We start from the raw sequence: 17,005 nt of genomic DNA on the forward strand, positions 1-17,005 counted from the left end.
TACTCACCCCGTCACTGCCGCGTTCTCTGCTGTCATACTGTACACTCACCCCGTCACTGCCGCGTTCTCTGCTGTCATACTGTACACTCACCCCGTCACTGCCGCGTTCTCTGCTGTCACACTGTACTCACCCCGTCACTGCCGCGTTCTCTGCTGTCATACTGTACACTCACCCCGTCACTGCCGCGTTCTCTGCTGTCATACTGTACACTCACCCCGTCACTGCCGCGTTCTCTGCTGTCACACTGTACTCGACCCGTTACTGCCGCGTTCTCTGCTGTCACACTGTACTCGACCCGTTACTGCCGCGTTCTCTGCTGTCATACTGTGCACTCGCCCCGTCACTGCCGCGCTCTCTGCTGTCATACTGTACACTCGCCCAGTCACTGCCGCGTTCTCTGCTGTCACACTGTACTCACCCCGTCACTGCCGCGTTCTCTGCTGTCATACTGTACACTCACCCCGTCACTGCCGCGTTCTCTGCTGTCATACTGTACACTCACCCCGTCACTGCCGCGTTCTCTGCTGTCATACAGTATTCACCCCGTCACTGCCGCGTTCTCTGCTGTCATACTGTACACTCACCCCGTCACTGCCGCGTTCTCTGCTGTCACACTGTACTCACCCTGTCACTGCCGCGTTCTCTGCTGTCATACTGTACTCACCCCGTCACTGCCGCGTTCTCTGCTGTCACACTGTACACTCAACCCGTCACTGCCGCGTTCTCTGCTGTCACACTGTACTCACCCTGTCACTGCCGCGTTCTCTGCTGTCATACTGTACACTCGCCCCGTCACTGCCGCGTTCTCTGCTGTCATACTGTACACTCGCCCCGTCACTGCCGCGTTCTCTGCTGTCATACTGTACTCACCCCGTCACTGCCGCGTTCTCTGCTGTCATACTGTACACTCACCCCGTCACTGCCGCGTTCTCTGCTGTCATACTGTACACTCACCCCGTCACTGCCGCGTTCTCTGCTGTCATATTATACTCACCGCGTCACTGCCGCGTTCTCTGCTGTCATACTGTACACTCGCCCCGTCACTGCCGCATTCTCTGCTGTCATACTGTACACTCGCCCCGTCACTGCCGCATTCTCTGCTGTCATACTGTACACTCACCCCGTCACTGCCGCGTTCTCTGCTGTCATACTGTACACTCGCCCCGTCACTGCCGCGCTCTCTGCTGTCATACTGTACACTCGCCCCGTCACTGCCGCGCTCTCTGCTGTCATACTGTTCACTCACCCCGTCACTGCCGCGTTCTCTGCTGTCACACTGTACTCGCCCCGTTACTGCCGCGTTCTCTGCTGTCATACTGTGCACTCGCCCCGTCACTGCCGCGCTCTCTGCTGTCATACTGTACACTCACCCTGTCACTGCCGCGTTCTCTGCTGTCACACTGTACACTCACCCCGTCACTGCCGCGTTCTCTGCTGTCATACTGTACACTCACCCCGTCACTGCCGCGTTCTCTGCTGTCATACTGTACACTCACCCCGTCACTGCCGCGTTCTCTGCTGTCACACTGTACTCACCCCGTCACTGCCGCGTTCTCTGCTGTCATACTGTGCACTCGCCCCGTCACTGCCGCGCTCTCTGCTGTCATACTGTACACTCACCCCGTCACTGCCGCGTTCTCTGCTGTCATACTGTACACTCACCCCGTCACTGCCGCGTTCTCTGCTGTCACACTGTACTCACCCCGTCACTACCGCGTTCTCTGCTGTCATACTGTACACTCACCCCGTCACTGCCGCGTTCTCTGCTGTCACACTGTACTCGACCCGTTACTGCCGCGTTCTCTGCTGTCATACTGTACACTCACCCAGTCACTGCCGCGTTCTCTGCTGTCACACTGTACTCACCCCGTCACTGCCGCGTTCTCTGCTGTCATACTGTACACTCACCCCGTCACTGCCGCGTTCTCTGCTGTCACACTGTACTCGCCCCGTTACTGCCGCGTTCTCTGCTGTCATACTGTGCACTCGCCCCGTCACTGCCGCGCTCTCTGCTGTCATACTGTACACTCACCCCGTCACTGCCGCGTTCTCTGCTGTCATACTGTACACTCACCCCGTCACTGCCGCGTTCTCTGCTGTCATACTGTACACTCACCCCGTCACTGCCGCGTTCTCTGCTGTCATACAGTATTCACCCCGTCACTGCCGCGTTCTCTGCTCTCATACTGTACACTCACCCCGTCACTGCCGCGTTCTCTGCTGTCACACTGTACTCACCCTGTCACTGCCGCGTTCTCTGCTGTCATACTGTACACTCACCCCGTCACTGCCGCGTTCTCTGCTGTCATACTGTACACTCACCCCGTCACTGCCGCGTTCTCTGCTGTCATACTGTACACTCACCCCGTCACTGCCGCGTTCTCTGCTGTCATACTGTACTCACCCCGTCACTGCCGCGTTCTCTGCTGTCATACTGTACACTCACCCCGTCACTGCCGCGTTCTCTGCTGTCACACTGTACTCGACCCGTTACTGCCGCGTTCTCTGCTGTCATACTGTACACTCACCCAGTCACTGCCGCGTTCTCTGCTGTCACACTGTACTCACCCCGTCACTGCCGCGTTCTCTGCTGTCATACTGTACACTCACCCCGTCACTGCCGCGTTCTCTGCTGTCATACTGTACACTCACCCCGTCACTGCCGCGTTCTCTGCTGTCACACTGTACTCACCCCGTCACTGCCGCGTTCTCTGCTGTCATACTGTACACTCACCCCGTCACTGCCGCGTTCTCTGCTGTCATACTGTACACTCACCCCGTCACTGCCGCGTTCTCTGCTGTCATACAGTATTCACCCCGTCACTGCCGCGTTCTCTGCTGTCATACTGTACACTCACCCCGTCACTGCCGCGTTCTCTGCTGTCACACTGTACTCACCCTGTCACTGCCGCGTTCTCTGCTGTCATACTGTACTCACCCCGTCACTGCCGCGTTCTCTGCTGTCACACTGTACACTCAACCCGTCACTGCCGCGTTCTCTGCTGTCACACTGTACTCACCGTGTCACTGCCGCGTTCTCTGCTGTCATACTGTACACTCGCCCCGTCACTGCCGCGTTCTCTGCTGTCATACTGTACACTCGCCCCGTCACTGCCGCGTTCTCTGCTGTCATACTGTACTCACCCCGTCACTGCCGCGTTCTCTGCTGTCATACTGTACACTCACCCCGTCACTGCCGCGTTCTCTGCTGTCATACTGTACACTCACCCCGTCACTGCCGCGTTCTCTGCTGTCATATTATACTCACCGCGTCACTGCCGCGTTCTCTGCTGTCATACTGTACACTCGCCCCGTCACTGCCGCATTCTCTGCTGTCATACTGTACACTCGCCCCGTCACTGCCGCATTCTCTGCTGTCATACTGTACACTCACCCCGTCACTGCCGCGTTCTCTGCTGTCATACTGTACACTCGCCCCGTCACTGCCGCGTTCTCTGCTGTCATACTGTACACTCGCCCCGTCACTGCCGCGCTCTCTGCTGTCATACTGTTCACTCACCCCGTCACTGCCGCGTTCTCTGCTGTCACACTGTACTCGCCCCGTTACTGCCGCGTTCTCTGCTGTCATACTGTGCACTCGCCCCGTCACTGCCGCGCTCTCTGCTGTCATACTGTACACTCACCCTGTCACTGCCGCGTTCTCTGCTGTCACACTGTACACTCACCCCGTCACTGCCGCGTTCTCTGCTGTCATACTGTACACTCACCCCGTCACTGCCGCGTTCTCTGCTGTCATACTGTACACTCACCCCGTCACTGCCGCGTTCTCTGCTGTCACACTGTACTCACCCCGTCACTGCCGCGTTCTCTGCTGTCATACTGTGCACTCGCCCCGTCACTGCCGCGCTCTCTGCTGTCATACTGTACACTCACCCCGTCACTGCCGCGTTCTCTGCTGTCATACTGTACACTCACCCCGTCACTGCCGCGTTCTCTGCTGTCACACTGTACTCACCCCGTCACTGCCGCGTTCTCTGCTGTCATACTGTACACTCACCCCGTCACTGCCGCGTTCTCTGCTGTCACACTGTACTCGACCCGTTACTGCCGCGTTCTCTGCTGTCATACTGTGCACTCGCCCCGTCACTGCCGCGCTCTCTGCTGTCATACTGTACACTCACCCCGTCACTGCCGCGTTCTCTGCTGTCATACTGTACACTCACCCCGTCACTGCCGCGTTCTCTGCTGTCACACTGTACTCACCCCGTCACTGCCGCGTTCTCTGCTGTCATACTGTACACTCACCCCGTCACTGCCGCGTTCTCTGCTGTCATACTGTACACTCACCCCGTCACTGCCGCGTTCTCTGCTGTCACACTGTACTCGCCCCGTTACTGCCGCGTTCTCTGCTGTCATACTGTGCACTCGCCCCGTCACTGCCGCGCTCTCTGCTGTCATACTGTACACTCACCCCGTCACTGCCGCGTTCTCTGCTGTCATACTGTACACTCACCCCGTCACTGCCGCGTTCTCTGCTGTCATACTGTACTCACCCCGTCACTGCCGCGTTCTCTGCTGTCATACTGTACACTCACCCCGTCACTGCCGCGTTCTCTGCTGTCACACTGTACTCGACCCGTTACTGCCGCGTTCTCTGCTGTCATACTGTACACTCACCCAGTCACTGCCGCGTTCTCTGCTGTCACACTGTACTCACCCCGTCACTGCCGCGTTCTCTGCTGTCATACTGTACACTCACCCCGTCACTGCCGCGTTCTCTGCTGTCATACTGTACACTCACCCCGTCACTGCCGCGTTCTCTGCTGTCACACTGTACTCACCCCGTCACTGCCGCGTTCTCTGCTGTCATACTGTACACTCACCCCGTCACTGCCGCGTTCTCTGCTGTCATACTGTACACTCACCCCGTCACTGCCGCGTTCTCTGCTGTCACACTGTACTCACCCCGTCACTGCCGCGTTCTCTGCTGTCATACTGTACACTCACCCCGTCACTGCCGCGTTCTCTGCTGTCATACTGTACACTCACCCCCTCACTGCCGCGTTCTCTGCTGTCACTCTGTACTCGACCCGTTACTGCCGCGTTCTCTGCTGTCACACTGTACTCGACCCGTTACTGCCGCGTTCTCTGCTGTCATACTGTGCACTCGCCCCGTCACTGCCGCGCTCTCTGCTGTCATACTGTACACTCGCCCAGTCACTGCCGCGTTCTCTGCTGTCACACTGTACTCACCCCGTCACTGCCGCGTTCTCTGCTGTCATACTGTACACTCACCCCGTCACTGCCGCGTTCTCTGCTGTCATACTGTACACTCACCCCGTCACTGCCGCGTTCTCTGCTGTCATACAGTATTCACCCCGTCACTGCCGCGTTCTCTGCTGTCATACTGTACACTCACCCCGTCACTGCCGCGTTCTCTGCTGTCACACTGTACTCACCCTGTCACTGCCGCGTTCTCTGCTGTCATACTGTACTCACCCCGTCACTGCCGCGTTCTCTGCTGTCACACTGTACACTCAACCCGTCACTGCCGCGTTCTCTGCTGTCACACTGTACTCACCCTGTCACTGCCGCGTTCTCTGCTGTCATACTGTACACTCGCCCCGTCACTGCCGCGTTCTCTGCTGTCATACTGTACACTCGCCCCGTCACTGCCGTGTTCTCTGCTGTCATACTGTACTCACCCCGTCACTGCCGCGTTCTCTGCTGTCATACTGTACACTCACCCCGTCACTGCCGCGTTCTCTGCTGTCATACTGTACACTCGCCCCGTCACTGCCGCATTCTCTGCTGTCATACTGTACACTCGCCCCGTCACTGCCGCATTCTCTGCTGTCATACTGTACACTCACCCCGTCACTGCCGCGTTCTCTGCTGTCATACTGTACACTCACCCCGTCACTGCCGCGTTCTCTGCTGTCATACTGTACACTCGCCCCGTCACTGCCGCGCTCTCTGCTGTCATACTGTTCACTCACCCCGTCACTGCCGCGTTCTCTGCTGTCACACTGTACTCGCCCCGTTACTGCCGCGTTCTCTGCTGTCATACTGTGCACTCGCCCCGTCACTGCCGCGCTCTCTGCTGTCATACTGTACACTCACCCTGTCACTGCCGCGTTCTCTGCTGTCACACTGTACACTCACCCCGTCACTGCCGCGTTCTCTGCTGTCATACTGTACACTCACCCCGTCACTGCCGCGTTCTCTGCTGTCATACTGTACACTCACCCCGTCACTGCCGCGTTCTCTGCTGTCACACTGTACTCGCCCCGTTACTGCCGCGTTCTCTGCTGTCATACTGTGCACTCGCCCCGTCACTGCCGCGCTCTCTGCTGTCATACTGTACACTCACCCCGTCACTGCCGCGTTCTCTGCTGTCATACTGTACACTCACCCCGTCACTGCCGCGTTCTCTGCTGTCATACTGTACTCACCCCGTCACTGCCGCGTTCTCTGCTGTCATACAGTATTCACCCCGTCACTGCCGCGTTCTCTGCTGTCATACTGTACACTCACCCCGTCACTGCCGCGTTCTCTGCTGTCACACTGTACTCACCCTGTCACTGCCGCGTTCTCTGATGTCATACTGTACACTCACCCAGTCACTGCCGCGCTCTCTGCTGTCATACTGTACACTCACCCCGTCACTGCCGCGCTCTCTGCTGTCATACTGTACTCGCCCCGTCACTGCCGCGTTCTCTGCTGTCATACTGTGCACTCGCCCCGTCACTGCCGCGCTCTCTGCTGTCATACTGTACACTCACCCCGTCACTGCCGCGTTCTCTGCTGTCATACTGTACACTCGCCCCGTCACTGCCGCGTTCTCTGCTGTCATACTGTACACTCACCCCGTCACTGCCGCGTTCTCTGCTGTCATACTGTACACTCACCCCGTCACTGCCGCGTTCTCTGCTGTCATACTGTACACTCACCCCGTCACTGCCGCGTTCTCTGCTGTCATACTGTACTCACCCTGTCACTGCCGCGTTCTCTGCTGTCATACTGTACTCGCCCCGTCACTGCCGCGTTCTCTGCTGTCATACTGTACACTCGCCCCGTCACTGCCGCGTTCTCTGCTGTCATACTGTACACTCGCCCCGTCACTGCCGCGTTCTCTGCTGTCACTGTACACTCACCCCGTCACTGCCGCGTTCTCTGCTGTCATACTGTACACTCGCCCCGTCACTGCCGCGCTCTCTGCTGTCATACTGTACACTCACCCCGTCACTGCCGCGTTCTCTGCTGTCACACTGTACTCGCCCCGTTACTGCCACGTTCTCTGCTGTCATACTGTGCACTCGCCCCGTCACTGCCGCGCTCTCTGCTGTCATACTGTACACTCACCCCGTCACTGCCGCGTTCTCTGCTGTCATACTGTACACTCACCCCGTCACTGCCGCGTTCTCTGCTGTCATACTGTACACTCACCCCGTCACTGCCGCGTTCTCTGCTGTCACACTGTACTCACCCCGTCACTGCCGCGTTCTCTGCTGTCATACTGTGCACTCGCCCCGTCACTGCCGCGCTCTCTGCTGTCATACTGTACACTCACCCCGTCACTGCCGCGTTCTCTGCTGTCATACTGTACACTCACCCCGTCACTGCCGCGTTCTCTGCTGTCACACTGTACTCACCCCGTCACTGCCGCGTTCTCTGCTGTCATACTGTACACTCACCCCGTCACTGCCGCGTTCTCTGCTGTCACACTGTACTCGACCCGTTACTGCCGCGTTCTCTGCTGTCATACTGTACACTCACCCCGTCACTGCCGCGTTCTCTGCTGTCACACTGTACTCACCCAGTCACTGCCGCGTTCTCTGCTGTCACACTGTACTCACCCCGTCACTGCCGCGTTCTCTGCTGTCATACTGTACTCACCCCGTCACTGCCGCGTTCTCTGCTGTCATACTGTACACTCACCCCGTCACTGCCGCGTTCTCTGCTGTCATACTGTACACTCACCCTGTCACTGCCGCGTTCTCTGCTGTCATACAGTATTCACCCCGTCACTGCCGCGTTCTCTGCTGTCATACTGTGCACTCGCCCCGTCACTGCCGCGCTCTCTGCTGTCACACTGTACTCACCCTGTCACTGCCGCCTTCTCTGCTGTCATACTGTACTCACCCCGTCACTGCCGCGTTCTCTGCTGTCATACTGTACACTCGCCCCGTTACTGCCGCGTTCTCTGCTGTCATACTGTGCACTCGCCCCGTCACTGCCGCGCTCTCTGCTGTCATACTGTACACTCACCCCGTCACTGCCGCGTTCTCTGCTGTCATACTGTACACTCACCCCGTCACTGCCGCGTTCTCTGCTGTCACACTGTACTCACCCAGTCACTGCCGCGTTCTCTGCTGTCATACTGTACACTCACCCCGTCACTGCCGCGTTCTCTGCCGTCATACTGTACACACCCCGTCACTGCCGCGTTCTCTGCTGTCACACTGTACTCACCGTCACTGCCGCGTTCTCTGCTGTCATACTGTACACTCACCCAGTCACTGCCGCGCTCTCTGCTGTCATACTGTACACTCACCCCGTCACTGCCGCGTTCTCTGCTGTCATACTGTACACTCACCCTGTCACTGCCGCGTTCTCTGCTGTCATACAGTATTCACCCCGTCACTGCCGCGTTCTCTGCTGTCATACTGTACACTCACCCCGTCACTGCCGCGTTCTCTGCTGTCACACTGTACTCACCCTGTCACTGCCGCGTTCTCTGCTGTCATACTGTACACTCACCCAGTCACTGCCGCGCTCTCTGCTGTCATACTGTACTCGCCCCGTCACTGCTGCGTTCTCTGCTGTCATACTGTACTCACCCTGTCACTGTCGCGTTCTCTGCTGTCATACTGTACACTCACCCCGTCACTGCCGCGTTCTCTGCTGTCATACTGTACACTCACCCCGTCACTGCCGCGTTCTCTGCTGTCATACTGTACTCACCCTGTCACTGCCGCGTTCTCTGCTGTCATACTGTACTCGCCCCGTCACTGCCGCGTTCTCTGCTGTCATACTGTACTCACCCCGTCACTGCCGCGTTCTCTGCTGTCATACTGTACACTCACCCCGTCACTGCCGCGTTCTCTGCTGTCACACTGTACACTCGCCCCGTTACTGCCGCGTTCTCTGCTGTCATACTGTGCACTCGCCCCGTCACTGCCGCGCTCTCTGCTGTCATACTGTACACTCACCCCGTCACTGCCGCGTTCTCTGCTGTCATACTGTACACTCACCCCGTCACTGCCGCGTTCTCTGCTGTCACACTGTACTCACCGTCACTGCCGCGTTCTCTGCTGTCATACTGTACACTCACCCAGTCACTGCCGCGTTCTCTGCTGTCATACTGTACACTCACCCCGTCACTGCCGCGTTCTCTGCTGTCATACTGTACACTCACCCCGTCACTGCCGCGTTCTCTGCTGTCATACTGTACACTCACCCCGTCACTGCCGCGTTCTCTGCTGTCATACTGTACACTCACCCAGTCACTGCCGCGTTCTCTGCTGTCATACTGTACACTCACCCCGTCACTGCCGCGTTCTCTGCTGTCATACTGTACACTCACCCTGTCACTGCCGCATTCTCTGCTGTCATACTGTACACTCGCCCCGTCACTGCCGCGCTCTCTGCTGTCATACTGTACACTCACCCCGTCACTGCCGCGTTCTCTGCTGTCATACTGTACACTCACCCCGTCACTGCCGCGTTCTCTGCTGTCATACTGTACACTCACCCCGTCACTGCCGCGTTCTCTGCTGTCATACTGTACACTCACCCCGTCACTGCCGTCATACTGTACACTCACCCAGTCACTGCCGCGTTCTCTGCTGTCATACTGTACACTCACCCCGTCACTGCCGCGTTCTCTGCTGTCATACTGTACACTCACCCTGTCACTGCCGCATTCTCTGCTGTCATACTGTACACTCGCCCCGTCACTGCCGCGCTCTCTGCTGTCATACTGTACACTCACCCTGTCACTGCCGCGTTCTCTGCTGTCATACTGTACACTCGCCCCGTCACTGCCGCATTCTCTGCTGTCATACTGTACACTCACCCCGTCACTGCCGCGTTCTCTGCTGTCATACTGTACACTCACCCAGTCACTGCCGCGTTCTCTGCTGTCATACTGTACACTCGCCCCGTCACTGCCGCGTTCTCTGCTGTCACTGTACACTCACCCCGTCACTGCCGCGTTTTCTGCTGTCATACTGTACACTCGCCCCGTCACTGCCGCGCTCTCTGCTGTCATACTGTACACTCACCCCGTCACTGCCGCGTTCTCTGCTGTCACACTGTACTCGCCCCGTTACTGCCACGTTCTCTGCTGTCATACTGTGCACTCGCCCCGTCACTGCCGCGCTCTCTGCTGTCATACTGTACACTCACCCCGTCACTGCCGCGTTCTCTGCTGTCATACTGTACACTCACCCCGTCACTGCCGCGTTCTCTGCTGTCATACTGTACACTCACCCCGTCACTGCCGCGTTCTCTGCTGTCATACTGTACTCACCCCGTCACTGCCGCGTTCTCTGCTGTCACACTGTACTCGACCCGTTACTGCCGCGTTCACTGCTGTCATACTGTGCACTCGCCCCGTCACTTCCGCGCTCTCTGCTGTCATACTGTACACTCACACAGTCACTGCCGCGTTCTCTGCTGTCATACTGTACACTCACCCTGTCACTGCCGCGTTCTCTGCTGTCATACTGTACTCACCCCGTCACTGCCGCGTTCTCCGCTATCATACTGTACACTCACCCCGTCACTGCCGCGTTCTCTGCTGTCATACTGTACACTCACCCTGTCACTGCCGCGTTCTCTGCTGTCATACTGTACACTCGCCCCGTCACTGCCGCATTCTCTGCTGTCATACTGTACACTCACCCCGTCACTGCCGCGTTCTCTGCTGTCATACTGTACACTCACCCTGTCACTGCCGCGTTCTCTGCTGTCATACTGTACTCACCCCGTCACTGCCGCGTTCTCCGCTATCATACTGTACACTCACCCCGTCACTGCCGCGTTCTCTGCTGTCATACTGTACACTCACCCCGTCACTGCCGCGTTCTCTGCTGTCATACTGTACACTCGCCCCGTCACTGCCACGTTCTCTGCTGTCATACTGTACACTCACCCTGTCACTGCCGCGTTCTCTGCTGTCATACTGTACACTCACCCCGTCACTGCCGCGTTCTCTGCTGTCATACTGTACACTCACCCCGTCACTGCCGCGTTCTCTGCTGTCATACTGTACACTCACCCCGTCACTGCCGCGTTCTCTGCTGTCATACTGTACACTCGCCCCGTCACTGCCGCGTTCTCTGCTGTCATACTGTACACTCGCCCCGTCACTGCCGCGTTCTCTGCTGTCACACTGTACTCACCCTGTCACTGCCGCGTTCTCTGCTGTCATACTGTACACTCACCCCGTCACTGCCGCGTTCTCTGCTGTCATACTGTACTCACCCCGTCACTGCCGCGTTCTCTGCTGTCATACTGTACACTCACCCAGTCACTGCCGCGCTCTCTGCTGTCATACTGTACTCGCCTCGTCACTGCCGCGTTCTCTGCTGTCATACTGTACTCACCCTGTCACTGCCGCGTTCTCTGCTGTCATACTGTACTCGCCCCGTCACTGCCGCGTTCTCTGCTGTCATACTGTACTCACTCCGTCACTGCCGCGTTCTCTGCTGTCACACTGTACTCGCCCCGTTACTGCCGCGTTCTCTGCTGTCACACTGTACTCACCCTGTCACTGCCGCGCTCTCTGCTGTCATACTGTACACTCACCCCGTCACTGCCTCGTGCTCTGCTGTCATACTGTGCACTCGCCCCGTCACTGCCGCGCTCTCTGCTGTCATACTGTACACTCACCCCGTCACTGCCGCGTTCTCTGCTGTCATACTGTACACTCACCCCGTCACTGCCGCGTTCTCTGCTGTCATACTGTACACTCGCCCCGTCACTGCCGCGTTCTCTGCTGTCACACTGTACTCACCCTGTCACTGCCGCGTTCTCTGCTGTCATACTGTACACTCACCCCGTCACTGCCGCGTTCTCTGCTGTCACACTGTACTCACCCCGTCACTGCCGCGTTCTCTGCTGTCACACTGTACTCACCCCGTCACTGCCGCGTTCTCTGCTGTCATACTGTACACTCACCCCGTCACTGCCGCGTTCTCTGCTGTCATACTGTACACTCACCCAGTCACTGCCGCGTTCTCTGCTGTCATACTGTACACTCACCCCGTCACTGCCGCGTTCTCTGCTGTCATACTGTACTCTCACCCTGTCACTGCCGCGTTCTCTGCTGTCATACTGTACTCACCCCGTCACTGCCGCGTTCTCTGCTGTCATACTGTACTCACCCCGTCACTGCCGCGTTCTCTGCTGTCATACTGTACTCACCCTGTCACTGCCGCATTCTCTGCTGTCATACTGTACTCACCCAGTCACTGCCGCGCTCTCTGCTGTCATACTGTACTCGCCTCGTCACTGCCGCGTTCTCTGCTGTCATACTGTACTCACCCTGTCACTGCCGCGTTCTCTGCTGTCATACTGTACTCGCCCCGTCACTGCCGCGTTCTCTGCTGTCATACTGTACTCACCCCGTCACTGCCGCGTTCTCTGCTGTCACACTGTACTCGCCCCGTTACTGCCGCGTTCTCTGCTGTCACACTGTACTCACCCTGTCACTGCCGCGCTCTCTGCTGTCATACTGTACACTCACCCCGTCACTGCCTCGTGCTCTGCTGTCATACTGTGCACTCGCCCCGTCACTGCCGCGCTCTCTGCTGTCATACTGTACACTCACCCCGTCACTGCCGCGTTCTCTGCTGTCATACTGTACACTCACCCCGTCACTGCCGCGTTCTCTGCTGTCACACTGTACACTCACCCTGTCACTGCCGCGTTCTCTGCTGTCATATTGTACTCACCCCGTCACTGCCGCGTTCTCTGCTGTCATACTGTACTCACCCCGTCACTGCCGCGTTCTCTGCTGTCATACTGTACACTCACCCCGTCACTGCCGCGTTCTCTGCTGTCATACTGTACACTCACCCCGTCACTGCCGCGTTCTCTGCTGTCATACTGTACTCACCCTGTCACTGCCGCATTCTCTGCTGTCATACTGTACTCACCCTGTTACTGCCGCGTTCTCTGCTGTCATACTGTACACTCACCCCGTCACTGCCGCGTTCTCTGCTGTCATACTGTACACTCACCCTGTCACTGCCGCATTCTCTGCTGTCATACTGTACACTCGCCCCGTCACTGCCGCGCTCTCTGCTGTCATACTGTACACTCACCCCGTCACTGCCGCGTTCTCTGCTGTCATACTGTACTCACCCTGTCACTGCCGCATTCTCTGCTGTCATACTGTACACTCACCCCGTCACTGCCGCGTTCTCTGCTGTCATACTGTACTCACCCTGTCACTGCCGCATTCTCTGCTGTCATACTGTACTCACCCTGTTACTGCCGCGTTCTCTGCTGTCATACTGTACACTCACCCCGTCACTGCCGCGTTCTCTGCTGTCATACTGTACACTCACCCTGTCACTGCCGCATTCTCTGCTGTCATACTGTACACTCGCCCCGTCACTGCCGCGCTCTCTGCTGTCATACTGTACACTCACCCCGTCACTGCCGCGTTCTCTGCTGTCATACTGTACTCACCCTGTCACTGCCGCATTCTCTGCTGTCATACTGTACTCACCCTGTTACTGCCGCGTTCTCTGCTGTCATACTGTACTCACCCCGTCACTGCCGCGTTCTCTGCTGTCACACTGTACTCACCCCGTCACTGCCGCGTTCTCTGCTGTCATACTGTACTCACCCCGTCACTGCCGCGTTCTCTGCTGTCATACTGTACACTCACCCCGTCACTGCCGCGTTCTCTGCTGTCATACTGTACTCACCCCGTCACTGCCGCGTTCTCTGCTGTCATACTGTACACTCACCCCGTCACTGCCGCGTTCTCTGCTGTCATACTGTACACTCACCCAGTCACTGCCGGATCAGAGATCCCTACTGTACAGCTGAGAGGAGGGGGATGTCTGAACGGGGGTGACGAGGCAGTGACATCACTCACTGCTGGATGCAATAACTGGAGGTCATTAGTGTTTGTGTACATAAGGACGGACGATCACCCCCAGCAGGCAAAAGACAAGTCCTGGAATGTCCTCATCACCTAGGAGACAGTAAGAGCGGCTGGACTATGGCTGACGATTCACTGCCCATCACAGGGGGCCGCAGAAACCTCCGTACTAGAAGGGTTAAGAGCGACTGTCGTTGGGTGACACCCGCCATTACTGAGCCCATTATCACTGCAACCCGTCTTTCTACGGAGCCTGAGAGGCAAGAGATGGGTTGTAAAGGAGAGCCGCCATCTTTTCTTCCACGCAGCACTGACGCGGGAGCAGGACGATGGTCGAGGAGACGTCGCGTCTCCGTTTATTATTTTATTTACATCCATCGTTTTAGTTTTACATACAAAAGAAATGAAAATTCAGATTGACAAACAATTTACAAAGAACTTCAAAACTGAATATTCCAGCTGGAGCCGAGCCCAGTGGGGGAGGGGACCCCTCATCCCGCCGCCGCCTCCCCTCAAACAGTCTGCAGTCATTAGTCTTAACAGTTAACATGGCGGCGCTGCGTTTCCGACGCACGACCAGCCTCTCCTTTCATAGAAAGAAACTTTTTTTCAGATTGTGTGGATTTTTTTTTGCCCATTTTTTTTTTTTTTTTTTTTAATTACAGGAATTGTGTTAAAACACAGGACAAATTAACCTCATCAGGTCCAAACTGCATCCGGCCAGCACCGCTTTTTTTTTTTTTTTTTCCGTTTTAGAAACTTTTTTTTTTTCTCGTTTTCGTAAGAAAAAATAATTAGTCGACAAATGAGAAGGAATAAAAAAAGTGTCTCTGAACAATAAATAAATACAGTCAAAAGTCTCTGCGTGAACGGTAAACCGGCTTCTTCATTGAAGAACATGCGACATGATACACGGAGGGTTCGCCACTCCATCGCTAAACACGTTTTGCCACGAATCCCCCAATCCAACCAAACTTCCTCGTGTAGCTGCGAGGACTACGTGGGGACTTGACACGTGTCCTAACCCCTCCCCCGCCTCTTCTGTCGCTTTTGTCCTTTGGACAAATTAATCATTTTCTTCCGGCTGCTGCGCCTTCGGTCTGGGGTCTCGCCATCTAGCAGGGTGATTGCAGCTTGTTGTTATGGGACCTGCACGGTACAGAAAGCGTGTTACACATAGTCCGACAAACCAACGTCATAGGAAGGTGAAGGAGGGCGATTAAACCGACCGCAACCCCAACTGACTACAGACCGGACACTCCGCAAATGGCAGGGTATTCATCACATACAATCTACATACTGCAGACTGTTACAATGCGGGGCTGCGGTTTAGAGGTCACACCCATCTAACAGTTCCAGGCACTTTCTACAAGGTCCTCGACACAGTAAACCATGTGACGAGGCCATAAATGTTATAACATTATGGGTGGTGGGTCAGAGGTGGCAGGGGTGAGAGGTAACAATGTCCGGCTGGGGAAACTACAAGCTGCAAGAGACAATGGACAGTGAATGGACAATTATAACTAGTCTCCCACTACTGTAGAACAGATAGGGACGTAAAATGACAGTTCACATCTAGAAAGAAAGTCTATAAATGGTGGAGTCACTGTATTATACTCCAGAGCTGCACTCACTATTCTGCTGGTGGTCACTGTGTACATACATTACTTATCCTGTACTGATCCTGAGTTATATTCTGTATTATACTCCACAGCTGCACTCACTATTCTGCTGGTGGAGTCACTGTGTACATACATTACATTACTTATCCTGTACTGATCCTGATTTACATCCTGTATTATACTCTAGAGCTGCACTCACTATTCTGCTGGTGTAGTCACTGTGTACATACATTACATTACTTATCCTGTACTGATCCTGAGTTATATCCTGTATTATACTCCAGAGCTGCACTCACTATTCTGCTGGTGGAGTCACTGTGTACATACATTACATTACTTATCCTGTACTGATCCTGAGTTATATCCTGTATTATACTCCAGAGCTGCACTCACTATTCTGCTGGTGGAGTCACAGTGTACATACATTACTTATCCTGTACTGATCCTGAGTTACATCCTGTATTATACTCCAGAGATGCACTCACTATTCTGCTGGTGGAGTCACTGTGTACATACATTACTTATCCTGTACTGATCCTGAGTTATATCCTGTATTATACTCCAGAGCTGCACTCACTATTCTGCTGGTGGAGTCACTGTGTACATACATTACTTATCCTGTACTGATCCTGAGTTATATTCTGTATTATACTCCAGAGCTGCACTCACTATTCTGCTGGTGGAGTCACTGTGTACATACATTACATTACTTATCCTGTACTGATCCTGATTTACATCCTGTATTATACTCTAGAGCTGCACTCACTATTCTGCTGGTGGAGTCACTGTGTACATACATTACATTACTTATCCTGTACTGATCCTGAGTTATATCCTGTATTATACTCCAGAGCTGCACTCACTATTCTGGTGGTGGGGTCACTGTGTACATACAATATATCACTTATCCTGTACTGATCCTGAGTTATATCCTGTATTATACTCCAGAGCTGCACTCACTATTCTGCTGGTGGAGTCACTGTGTACATACATTACTTATCCTGTACTGATCCTGAGTTACATCCTGTATTATACTCCAGAGCTGCACTCACTATTCTGCTGGTGGAGTCACTGTGTACATACATTACATTACTTATCCTGTACTGATCCTGAGTTACATCCTGTATTATACTCCGGAGCTGCACTCACTATTCTGCTGGTGGAGTCACTGTGTACATACATGACATTACTTATCCTGTACTGATCCTGAGTTATATCCTGTATTATACTCCAGAGCTGCACTCACTATTCTGCTGGTGGAGTCACTGTGTACATACATTACTTATCCTGTAC

At 55.4% G+C, this 17,005-nt stretch overlaps 1 protein-coding gene across 5 annotated transcripts in view; it reads right to left on the reverse strand.

Moving 5' to 3' along the window:
• Window positions 1-14,418: 14,418 nt before the first annotated feature.
• The window catches only part of BPTF (bromodomain PHD finger transcription factor), a 34,792-nt gene continuing 32,205 nt past the window's right edge, over window positions 14,419-17,005 (reverse strand). For all 5 annotated transcript variants that reach the window (XM_075845677.1, XM_075845674.1, XM_075845675.1 and 2 more), the window contains one exon: window positions 14,419-15,239. In XM_075845677.1, coding sequence (XP_075701792.1) covers window positions 15,206-15,239 — 34 coding nt within the window. In that variant the 3' untranslated portion in view covers window positions 14,419-15,205. The remainder of the gene's footprint in view (window positions 15,240-17,005) is intronic.

This window comes from Rhinoderma darwinii, chromosome 13 (genome assembly GCF_050947455.1).
Source record: "Rhinoderma darwinii isolate aRhiDar2 chromosome 13, aRhiDar2.hap1, whole genome shotgun sequence".
Classification (NCBI taxonomy): Eukaryota; Metazoa; Chordata; class Amphibia; order Anura; family Rhinodermatidae; genus Rhinoderma; species Rhinoderma darwinii.